The following is a 12,700-nucleotide window of genomic DNA, read 5'->3' as shown; positions in this document are numbered from 1 at the left end:
GTCCATACCATCTGAGTCGTCCCTCCCTTATCTTATCTTCTATAGGAGCTACACCTAACTTACCACGAATATGTTCATTCCTTAATTTATCTTTCAATGTTATACCACTCATCCATCTAAGCATCCTCATCTCGGCAACTTTTACCTTTTGGATATAATATTTCTTCGTCGCCCAACATTCTAATCCATATAACATAGCTGGTCTTATAGCTGTCCTATAAAACTTCCCTTTCAATTTTAAGGGTATTCTACGATCACATAGAACACTTGAAGAACTTCTCCATTTTACCCAACCTGCTTTAACTCTATGCATTACATCATCTTCAATTTCTCCTTCAGCTTGCATAATAGATCCAAGGTATCGAAATCTATAAGTGTTATTTATTTCTTCATCATCAAGTTTAACTTTGTCTCTAATATTCCTCCTATCATTACTAAAATTACATTTCATATATTCTGTTTTATTTCTACTTATCTTAAAGCCTCTAGATTCCAAAGCTTCTCTCCATAATTCTAACTCAGCCTCTACTCCATCCCTAGTTTCGTCAATTAATACAATATCATCTGCAAACAACATACACCATGGAACCTCCTTTTGAATACTCTTCGTCAATTGGTCCATCACTAAAGCAAAAAGATAAGGACTCAAAGCAGATCCTTGATGTACACCTATGGTAATTGGAAATTCTCTAGTTTCTCCATCGATAGTCTTTACACTAGTCATTACTCCATCGTACATATCCTTAATGACATCGGTATACCTACAACATACACCCTTTTTTTCTAAAACCCACCATAGAACTTCCCTAGGTATCCTATCATATGCTTTCTCAAGGTCAATAAATATCATATGCAAGTCCCTCTTCTTTTCCCTAAACTTTTCCATTAATCTTCTTAAAAGATAAATAGCTTCTGTGGTAGATCTCCCAGGCATAAAACCAAATTGATTTTCTGAGATCTTCGTTTCTAACCTTAATCTTTGTTCAACTACTCTTTCCCATAGTTTCATCGTATGACTCATAAGTTTAATTTCACGATAGTTATTACAATTTTGAATATCTCCTTTATTTTTGTATATAGGTATTAAAGTGCTTTTTCTCCATTCATCTGGCATTTTCTTAGTTTTTATAATTGTATTAAATAAATTAGTTAACCATATAATTCCGTTATCACCCAAGCATTTCCAAACTTCAATTGGGATGTTATCTGGTACTATAGCTTTCCCATTTTTCATCTTTTTTAGTGCAAACTTAACTTCGTTAACTCTAATTTTGTGAATAAATCTTATATTTTTAGTCTTTTCCTCATTTGACAATTTTAAATTTAAGCCTTCTATTTGGTTTTCATTAAACAACTTACTAAAGTAACTTCCCCATCTTTCTTTAATATCTTCGTCCTTAACCAAGACAATATCATCCTCACTTTTTATACATTTTACATTTCCTAAGTCCTTGTTCTTCCTTTCTCTAGCTTTAGCAAGTTTAAATATATCTCTTTCCCCTTCTTTTGTACCTAATCTATCATACAAACTATTAAATGATCTATGTTTAGCTTCACTAACGGCCTTTTTTGCATCTTTTCTTGCCTCCTTATATTTTTCAAAGTTATCTCTGTTACTACATTTTTGCCACGTTTTATACCAAATTCTTTGTCTTTATGATTTTTTGTACATCTTTATCCCACCACCAACTTTCTTTGCTATTTGAGAATCTTCGCCTTTTTTGCATCTTTTCTTGCCTCCTTATATTTTTCAAAGTTATCTCTGTTACTACATTTTTGCCACGTTTTATACCAAATTCTTTGTCTTTATGATTTTTTGTACATCTTTATCCCACCACCAACTTTCTTTGCTATTTGAGAATCTTCCCCTTGATTCGCCTAAAATCTCTGTTGCTATCTTTTTAATAGAGCTAGCTAATCTATTCCAAAGAGTATTTGAATCTATCCCATCCTCTAAGGTCCAATCCCCATCTTTGATCATTTTATCTTTAAATTTTATTATATTTTCTCCTTTTAGGTTCCACCATCTAGTTCTCCTACACTGGTTTATTTTATCCTTTTTCTTCCATTTTTTAATGCATATATCTAACACTAAGGATCAGGATCAGACAAATAGGATCAGGCAACCTTAAAAAACAAAAACAAAAAAACCGGAAAAAATAAAAAATAAAAGCCAAAGGACCAAAGAAAAAAACTCAAGCACTAGAACATGACGAAGCAGGAAAAAACCGCCCTATCCAACCATGCTTTCAGGAGTCACAAACATTGAAGATTTTAGCATTACGCTCCAATCAAATACACCAATAATAGCAAAAACTGCACCACTCAAAAGATAACTTTTCTCCTTCTTCCCAAACTCCATAGATCAAGTAAGATAAAAACTCTTCAATGAAGGACATCCCTAATGTTCACCAAAAATAACAAACAGGTTATATACCAAAAAATTCCAGGAGAAGGGCAGTGTAAAAATAAGTGAGAACAAGTCTCCCCACTCTAATAGAAAAGCACAAAAACATCCGGAGAAAGAGCTTTATTGGGTCTTCTCCTCTGAAGCAAGTAATTAGTATTTATCTTGTTAAGGACAAGAGTCCAAGTGAAAGCCTTCATCCGAGGGAATGTAAGCTTTCCAAATTAAAAAGTGAAGGAGACCAAAGGTGGTTTTTCGAAAGGAACTAGTTTAACAATGGGGTTAAGCGTGAGGGTGAGGATCTAAAAGAATGCAATCTTGCCATTAAAATGAAATCAACCACAAAGGAATAGCATGTGAGCTTTCTCATGAATGAGACTTCCATGCTATTCAGAATTGTTAAAATCAGTTGAGTTTGAAAACTAATGCTGTTGCATTCATGAGGACTTCAAATACTAGACAATAAATCCTGGGCATTAGCCCAAGAAAGCTCTCATGACATAGGGGCAACATCAAGGATCTGCAGCCATGGGGAGAAAATAGAAGAAATTGAAGAGACGAAGGGTAAGAAAGGAGAGACGAGATACAAGGGGGAAAACTCATGCTTCACTCCAAATTCAAATTCAACAACTGCTTACAGTATGGTTTTCACACACTACTTAAAAGAAAATTTCTAAAAATGAAATTACACATATACCCCTAAAACAACATGAAATTACAAACCAACCCTAAGATACACAAATATTCCAAACAAGCCCCAAATACACATAATCCTAAACAGAACACACAATTAACTACTAACTAAATCCAACAATCCCTAACCCAATTCTTCTTAACTATATTCCCCAACATGAAGGAGTCTTGCTTCTTGTCCTACATCAAATCCCCCATAGTTAGAAAAAAAAAATTTGGCCTAAAATTTTGAAATGGAGGACTAGCAGTAAGAAGCAAACTTGGACTCTTCGAAAGCCAGTGCTTGAGTGATGAAGAAACCACAATCCTTTGGCAGCATCATAGACTTGAATTGAGAGTTGGCATCAATGAACTCATTGGGGATGACAAACTCTACAATGAGAATGCTTGAAAGACTTTGGATGCCTTCAAACACATTCATTTCCTTGCTTGTAGTGTCTTCAAGCCAAGCAACTCTAATAGACTCTTTGTCTTGTTTGGTTGATAGTGCGGGCTTTAAGATGATCTTCTTACCATTATAGTGGAAGACATATGTTCGTATGTCCTTGAGTGTCACCCAAATCATCTAACCAAGGAAAACCAAGGAGTGCATGGCCAAGATTCATGGGTATGATATCACACCAAACATTATCAAAATGGTCACCCATGTGGATAAGAATCAAACGTCTTTCAGAACATGTAATGTAGAGTTATCAAGCCAAGATATTTCGTAAGGCTTTGGGTGAGGTTCCGGATGAAGTTGCATACATGTGACTCCATTTCAAGAAACCATGTTCATAGGATATCTTCCATCAATTATGAATTCGCATACATTTTCTCTACACTTAAGAAAGGTATGCAATGGCTTGATATTATGTACTGAGTATGACAAAAGCCATTCATTTTTCCAGTAAACCATTAACCAAAATCCCTTAAAACAATTTGTTAACAATCCTCAATTTATTCTTGCAAACCACAAATCTGATTCCCAATGTACAAGAACCATTTCAATTCACATGTGGTCTAGAGTCCATGCAAAAGTTAAACAAATTCACAGAGAAAACTCACAAGTGCAACGAAGCAAAAAAAAAAATTTCCTGCTGGAAGTGACAAATCCATGCTCCAAAGTGCTGAGGTGATACAAATTCTCATTTTCTAGCCTTTTGTATCAAAATAATGCACATGTTGGCAAAATATCACGCTGCAGATCAAAACATCATGGAAGAAAACCCAAAACATTGTGATTGTAGGCAATTTATCATAAAATTGGAAAATGCAGAGAGTTGGGGATCAGTCACATGCACAATGCCAGCATGAGTCTTCAGCAATGAAACTCCAGGCTAAGGTAGATCCAGGGTTGGTGAATGCAATGGTGGTAGTGGTGTGATAAGAAAATCACAGGAAGTTAGGGACTAGAGGGGCCGGCAGCTGGAATTTTTTTGGCCAGTGCATGGGTGCCCTCCAGTGGTCAGACGATGAAAAATTTTGAGAAGGGTTGTGGGGGTTTTTGTTTTTAATGGTGCTGGTTGTTTTGTAAAATATTGGCTGGAAATTACGCTTTCGAAAAAAGGGGAAATAACCAGAATTTTTGAAATTTTTCAGAAATCTCACTCAATCTTTTTATTTTTTACTGAAATTTCAAAACAGAGAACCAGAAATTAGAATCAGACACAGAATGAAGGGAGAGAAACAAAAAGAGAAGAAAAAGAGGAAGATGAGAAAGATGAGAGGGAAAGATGAGAAAGATGAGAAGAAGTGTGAAGGGGGAAGATCAGGGAATTGAAATGCAAGAATGGAGAATGGTTGGGCTCTGATACCAAATGATGCAGGGTCAGCATCAAGGATCTGCAGCTATGGGGAAAATAGAAGAAATTGAAGAGAAGGATGGGAAAAAGAGGAGAGAAGAGATACAAGGGGGAAGAGAAGAAATTCAACAACTGCTTACAACATGGCTTTTTCACACACTACTATAAGAAAGCTTCGAACAATGAAATTACACATATACCCCTAAAACAGCATGAAATTATGAACCAACACTAAGATACACAAATATTACAAACAAGCCCCTAAATACATACAATCCTAAACTAAACACACAATTAACTACTAACTAAACCCAACAATCCCTTGACCCAATTCTTCTTAACTATTCTCCAACATGGATATTCCCAAGGTCTTGCTTCTTGTCCTAAATCACAATACTTATCCCATTCTTATAATTCATTGAATAATTTGTTAAAAAAAATGCATCAAATTCTTGCCCCAATTTTTTGAAACTATTGTATTAGTTTTTTAAAAGAGAACAATACCTAAGATATGCTACCCACCAAAGACATATATATATATATATATATATTGTTAAAAATAATTTATATTAAATAGAAAGAAGAGAACCTAAAATGTGCTGGGACAAAAGCCCATCATAAAAAGAGAAAATAAAAAAATAAAAAAAAAACAAAACAAAACATGAGATCCCAAAATAGAACTAAGCGAAATTATCCAAGAAACCCCCTTTTCAATCCCTTTCCATCATAATTTACAGAACTCTTCAAATTCACTAACACCCTTTGACCCTTTACCTTTCAACTTTTACCACCATCCAGATGCACTTCATTTCCTCCAATGTCACTCAGCTTAAATCCCCTTTACCCATAAGAATTTGAGCTTCTAATTCCTCCTTAGAAATCTCCTCCACTGGTGTGGACAAATTCCATCCCCTGCACAGAAACTAATTCACCAACCCATCATTATCAAAAATTGAAACTCCCTCTAGACTTTCCAACAAGGATGGATGAACATAAGATAAATCCCCTATTTCATCACAGGAGTCAGAAATGTACCCATACTGTTTGCAAATCTCATCCAACGACAATCCCCCAGCACAATCAAAATCATATTGTCATCACTTTCTAAATCTGAAAAATTTCCCCATTTCTTTACCTCCATACCTTTTCTAATCTCATTAGAACCTTCAAAATTCTTCTCTATTTGAGGAAATTCCACACTACAGAGTTCTCCTTTAGAATCTCTCCTTCGTACCTTTGTTGTTGACTCACCAGAAATTTATCTCTTATCTTTAAATATCTTCTTCATTTCAGCATCCAAAGAGGCCGCCTTTCAACGAGCATAGACCTCATTACCTTCAAATTTATCCGTATAAAGACCACAATCATCAGATTCATTCCCCACCCCTGCTTCATTTCTACTTTTTTTACACCACTTTCTATACACTTTTGGAACTAGACACAATTTTATCACCACAATCTTGAAACGAATCTGTTCTTCTAACATCCTGAGCTTCCCCCAACTCTTGGTCAATTGTATTCATATTTTTAATAACTGGCCGTTGATTAATATTTCTGATAACCTGAGTCTGAATAACAATTCTGTCACTGGAAGGTATATCTTCCTCCTTCCCAGTACTTGTCTTTGGAGAAATAGGAACAGTATTTTGGGCCTGTCCATTGTCCAGAATCAATATAGCAGTACTTGGGTCCTTAATTTATGAATCATGGGCATGCATATCACCTAGAACCTTTTGCAGGAAGCCAATTAGAGGAAAACCTCCTTCTGGATCCAAATAGAAGCCCATATCACCCTTTCCTAAACATTGGGCCTTTTCAAATAATTGGCCCAGTTCAGTTAAAAATAAAATACCTCCTTTCTTCTTGCTCCCGTTGATACCCTAGGTTCCTTCTTGCTCCTGTCGATCGAAATTGAATGATCTGCGATGGCCCTAGAATCATTCAGACGCAGCCCGTCTCCACACACCGCCAACACAGCTCTAGTTTCCCAACCTTCAGGCCCTGCTTTACGGAATGGACTTGACCACCACAGCCATCACCTTCACGATTTTTTCCTTCCAACACCACCACAATCTGATTCGTGAAGAGTTATCTGCGCCTACACTTCCAGTTTCCTCACGAAAATCCTTCACTATCTCACAGAAAACCCTCATGAAATTTCGCCACCCGTCACCTCTTCACCCAGAGGAATAAAAACTGAAAAGTTCTTCCCTTTCCGTTCCAACCCTAACTCCAAATATTTTCCTACCTTCGTCCATTTAATTGACATCCAGAGGTTCATGACACCCAATCAAACCGATCAAAACCCCCTTTGCATGCAACAGAAAGTAAACAAGTCCTCAGCGAACCAAGACACAGCATTCAATGCACCAATGGGCTGCAAGCATATACAAGGAATATATTAGTTATAAGAGGAAAAAAATCATACTGTTCCAGCTGCCGAGTAATGTGAACCATAATGGAATTTGGGGATAACTGGATCATCAAAGCTGGAGTATCTTTCCTGAAATTTTTCAAGTCTTTCAGCATTCAATGCACCAATGGGCTGCAAGCATATACAAGGAATATATCAGTTATAAGATTATAATTTAAATAATAAGAAGAGTAACAGCACTAAAGTTATGCCACCTTTGAAAGATCCCGGAATGAAGAAGGATCATCAAGATTCAAACTCTGTGAACTGTAATCAGAAAGAACCCATGGAAAAACTGGATACTGGAAACAAGAACGAAGTCAATTCCAGAAATAGAATATTGCCCTATATAAAAAAAATCAAAAAAGAGGAATTATCCAGAAGAACACCTGTGTAATGTCATTATAACTTCGCCCAGCCAGTGTATTGAGCTGCATTAGATATTCAAAATTGCTAATCTGCACAAGGAATGTACTTGTACTAGTTAAAAGTTTTTTTTTTTTTTTTATGAGCATCAAATACAAAGAAAAATAATAAAATGAATAATTATTGAAGAACCACTATTGTAGATGAAATTGGGAATATATCTGATGCTTATTCTTAACTCATACCTCCCACCTAGCCCAACGCTCCATGAGCTGAGTTCTCTTCAGAAGTTGTTCTGGTCTCTAGAAGACAATATTTCATATCTTACAGATTAGTAAGAAAATACATGAGGCCCATTATTTTGTTAAACAACAAGGTACTTGAGAACAAAACACCATACAACAATGCAATATGCTTTATAAGATAGTTCATTAAGAACATACAATGAAGGCATACCTGAGTAGCCAGATAAATATTGTTCAAATGAGGAGGGCGTGCTTGAACAATGGCTCGATATGCATTTCTTCTTCCCTCAGTACTCTAGGAGAAGAGGGAAGGGAGAAACAGCAACAACAAATGTCTTATCAGGCAAATCTCAAGGGAATACAAGCATCAACACACTTATTTACACAAGCATGGAACAAAGGAAATGTATATTTCATATTTAAAAGATAAATACCCCAAAATCAAAGAAGAAATTCGACCGGTTGACCATAAACAATTCGAGCGCACTTCTCCTCAGGAGATATCTGTTAATCCAGTAAACCAGTCAGCATTGTTACAAAATATTAAGGACAAGGCAGATCATATACCACAAGTCAATAACTGCATTATGCACTGGCAGCATATGCAGACAAAGATTAAGATTCAAGACAGGCCAAATTAGTCCTGAAGACTATTTTAAGAATTGGGGAGAATGAGTGTGTGGCAAAAGGCTTGGTGAAATTTTTTTTTTATGTGGAAATTAAAATATGCGAAAGAAAAGCTAAAAATGGGGAATGTTGAGGTGTTTGGGTATGTGTGGGTTAGGAAGAACAATATATTACACAAAGTAGGTTCCTGTAAATCTTTTGAGATAAAGCCCTCTTCTCCCAACTTACAGGAACCTACTTCATGTAAGAGACTTCAACAGTTCAACCACATAAGCTCACTTGTAGTATGTGGCATAGATCAGTATTCTGCTTCAAGCACTAGATTGCTTCAATAGTTCGTTTCTTGCTATACGAAGTAACAAGACACCTCCCACAAATGTACAGACATATAGTATCCAATAGTAGACCTTCCAGCATCAATGTAGTCAGCTCAATTTGCATCAAAGCATACCATGATCTCACATTTCTATTACATATTTACATTTATATACCAAACCTGGAAGAGCTTTTGAGGTGTTGCAAAATCCTACAAACAGCATCCTAATGTGGTCATTTGAGCTTTCCATAGTCTGACTCACCACCCCAACAACAAAATATGTCAGGTCTAGCAACAGTCAAGTAGATCAAGGGGTTGATTTCTCAGTAAGGTCAGCGATGGGAATTAGTCTTTTAGATTGAGAAGGATTGCAGGAAAACATTTTCGAGCAGTATGGAATAGCACAGGAATAACTTTAATGTTAGAGACACAGTAGGGATAAATATTTTAATTTGAATAGCAGAATGAATTTGTACATTCATCAAACTACAATTCTCTAAAGTGATTTCTACTGAAAGAAACATAATCAGTTATGAAAGCAAACTGAACACGATAAGCTCAACAAACAGTTCATTTTAAGGCACAACAATTAACAAAGCTAAAGTTAAAGCCAGGTTCAGGGCACACCTACAAACTCAAAATCTCATAACTACGCCAAACTTAGAAGCACAACAAAATACAACGAACAATGCTCAAATTACATGAGCTCCAACATGTGATAATAGAAATAAAATGTCAGACCTTCTGCTATATATTTGATGTAGAGAAGAAATCAACCAGCTCCAATCCTTTTCCTGATCTCTAAGTTCAGAACTGAATTCCAGGCCATCCTCCCCAGTATTACACTCAGCATTCTCAACTATGAAGTTTATTCTCCTTGTTGTTATCTGAAAGGTTGATAATTTTATGCTTAGCAACACATAATGTGGAATTACATTATATGAATTCCAAACAAGATGGTAAGGTTTTATCTATAAACAAATGTCATAGATTAGGCATGTCAAACTTACTTGAAAGGTTCCTTGTAGAACTCTCAATGGTCGGACCATTGATGAAGGAAGCTCAAGAACAATCCTTTCATTAAGTTCACTAGGAACATACCCAGAGGCAACTGGAGATGGATTTTGGATCAAGTCTTCGTCACCAGTAGTTTGGGTACCTGTAGATTCTCTTGATGTCTGCAAAGGTTGCTCATCTATAGGCAACCTTCGCTGGTTCTCCCTGCTCTGCTCTATATCAGATGACCTCTCCTCAAAATTATCCATATCTGCCTGCTCATCATCTTCATTCATCACCTGCATTGAGATTGCCTCAGCTGCCAAAATAGAAGCTTTAGATGGACTTATGACATTTTCTTGATCATGTTTCATCCCTGCATGATCTTCATAAGTAGCAGCAGCTCCCAGATGATCAGACCCTTCGTAGTTCCTCCTAAGACATAGTCTCATCCTTGAAGAACTTTCCATAAAGTCTAGCTTCCAGAAAACCTATACATTCATGAGAATATCTCTAAAAAACTACTACATGAAATCTAAACTAAACCTTTCAAGAATAAATAAACAACTGTGTAGGAGACTATAGCATGTAAAGATTGAACAAGAATCAGCAACTGTACTAAGTAGCATTAAAGAATGAGAGATTCCAACAACGTACATGCTCAGGGTTGCTTAAACGGTCGCTAAATGGCCCAAAAAGACATTTCATCTCAGTCAAGCGGTGGACAAGTTTGCGCCATGCACGAATTCCAGTGCATAACCGATGCCGAGCTACAACATCAACCTGTGTGCGCCTGTCAGTCTGAAATAAGTAAACTAATTAATAAACAGAAGAAGCTGATACAAAAGCTAAGGACAGCCATGAGGATACGAAGCACCACCAATTGTACCTCTAATCGTTGCATGTTTCTTGCTAAAGCAAAACTAGCCACTAAGACTGCAACAAATTTATAGGTTAGAGCATTGAAATCTTTCCCATAAACTGATTTTGTATCAACTGACTGCAGGCATTCCATCCAGGCAATTCCCATGGCCTCAGAAATATTCCATCTCCTCACTCGCTCTGCATCACAAGCATTCCTTCTCTGGGCAGATGTGGCCATTGCTACAGCACTAAGACCTCTTCCAGAACCAATTTTGGCATTGCGTTCAAGATCCCGTGCAGCTGCCAAAGCAGCAGCTTTTGCAGCAGCCTTGTCCTTGGGAACAGATGGTGATTTATTAGGAATCTCCAAAGGTTTTTGGAAGCTTGAAAATGTATGAAGCCTAGTTGTTTTCCTCTCAAGCAATGAGGAGTCGCGCCTGAGCTGTGTGGTAGTAGTAGGCATCGACGTTTCCCCTCCAGCTGCACCAGCAGCAATCATTGCGAGTGCCATTGCAGCAGGTGGTGATGCAAAAGCAGCAGCCCAGGCTGGAGATATCATGGCAAGAGCAGCCTGAAGAAAATCAATAGGAATGCCTCAGAGAACACAGCAAAATAAAAGTAATGAACAACACAGGAACAGATATAACTTGCGCTCATTACATGCATGGTTGAAATAAAAGGCGTCGGACAGACCCATTTAATCAATAAAGTAAACATAAAAGTTCTATACACCACCCACCCAGGCAGACTATGTTCATCATTCCCTTATTATCCCCACTCTCAGGAATTCACGTGGCATCCTGTTTTATGACTCGTACAGGAGAATATCCTCAATTCCGAAATGAGCTTCAAAGAAGATCTATACAATAGATAAAAGTAGGAAAAATGCAAATCATTTGGTGGACCAAAATATCTCTTTTTATTAAAAATACGTTGTAACATTATGCAAAGAATTAAGCTTAACCATTATTATGGAAAATCACATTAAACTATTTATTTTGGATATCTTGATATTTGGAGCTGAAATATTTTGTGCATGACTTTGATTTGTTTGATATACCAATTTAGAAAGGACTTGACTTCTGTTACAAAGTTTTAAATAATTTTTTCACAGTTAGAAGTACTCTAGCCCAAAAAATAGATAGTAATCAAAGATAAACAAGAAAAACATAAATGAAACTTCAAACAGAAAAAATAAATAAATTCAAATACATGTGCACACACACAAGTGAATTCTAGACTAACTACTAATATAACAATGAAATAATCCTGTTTAAGTGCACACAACTTTATTGTGTAATTTATATATTATTTTAATAATATAATTAAAATCTAGACTCAAGTGGAAACAACATGTTGCAACTAAAGTTAAAATGATCTAGAAAGAACATGACAGAAAACTGATAGAACAATCATTGTGCAAAACCAACAAGAAAAAACCAAGCAAAAATTATACATCAGCAATGATAGAGTAGAAACATAAGGCAAAAAAAATCAAAAAGAAAAAAATAGTCAACTAAGAATCAAGATCTTAAATCCATTGCTTCAAAAGTATGAAAATTTGATGATATCAATGTTAATTCTCATTTCAATTTACAAAAATAATGGAAATTAGTAGTTAAGTGTGGAATTTTTTTTTTATGAAACCTCATAAACTGTTAGTTATGCTTCCTAAATCCTCTTAGGGATCTTTTGGTTAGGGGGATAAAAAGTATTCCCCTGAAATGACATCCCAATGAGATGCTGGCCTCATGGGAATATTTTTCTTCAGTTCGCACTTTAGGATTCCTAGGAATGTGTGAAGATGCCCATGTCAATGCTTAACTCAACATGGAAATCTTAGTAGACATTTCAAACAGATAACTATTATGCAGTTGACAAATGTGTAAACAATATATGAATAATAATTATATTTTCAACACTGAAACATACTAAGAATATGAACCTGATTAAATACATGTCCTAAAACTTCTATTAATCAAAAAATTG

General features: G+C 36.0%; 1 protein-coding gene across 5 annotated transcripts in view; it reads right to left on the bottom strand.

Annotated features, from left to right (window-relative positions):
- LOC131166263 (BEACH domain-containing protein C2) overlaps positions 1 to 12,700 on the bottom strand; it is a 116,547-nt gene that overhangs the window by 19,872 nt on the left and 83,975 nt on the right. For all 5 annotated transcript variants that reach the window (XM_058124641.1, XM_058124646.1, XM_058124643.1 and 2 more), the window contains exons 14-23: positions 10,737 to 11,282; positions 10,505 to 10,648; positions 9,862 to 10,338; positions 9,593 to 9,738; positions 8,343 to 8,412; positions 8,120 to 8,203; positions 7,909 to 7,965; positions 7,687 to 7,755; positions 7,513 to 7,599; positions 7,313 to 7,429 (exon numbers count right to left, since the gene is read on the bottom strand). In XM_058124641.1, coding sequence (XP_057980624.1) covers positions 7,313 to 7,429; positions 7,513 to 7,599; positions 7,687 to 7,755; positions 7,909 to 7,965; positions 8,120 to 8,203; positions 8,343 to 8,412; positions 9,593 to 9,738; positions 9,862 to 10,338; positions 10,505 to 10,648; positions 10,737 to 11,282 — 1,797 coding nt within the window. The remainder of the gene's footprint in view (positions 1 to 7,312; positions 7,430 to 7,512; positions 7,600 to 7,686; positions 7,756 to 7,908; positions 7,966 to 8,119; positions 8,204 to 8,342; positions 8,413 to 9,592; positions 9,739 to 9,861; positions 10,339 to 10,504; positions 10,649 to 10,736; positions 11,283 to 12,700) is intronic.

Source organism: Malania oleifera, chromosome 10 (genome assembly GCF_029873635.1).
Source record: "Malania oleifera isolate guangnan ecotype guangnan chromosome 10, ASM2987363v1, whole genome shotgun sequence".
Taxonomy (NCBI): domain Eukaryota; kingdom Viridiplantae; phylum Streptophyta; class Magnoliopsida; order Santalales; family Ximeniaceae; genus Malania; species Malania oleifera.
This window is presented reverse-complemented; position numbering and strand designations above follow the sequence as displayed.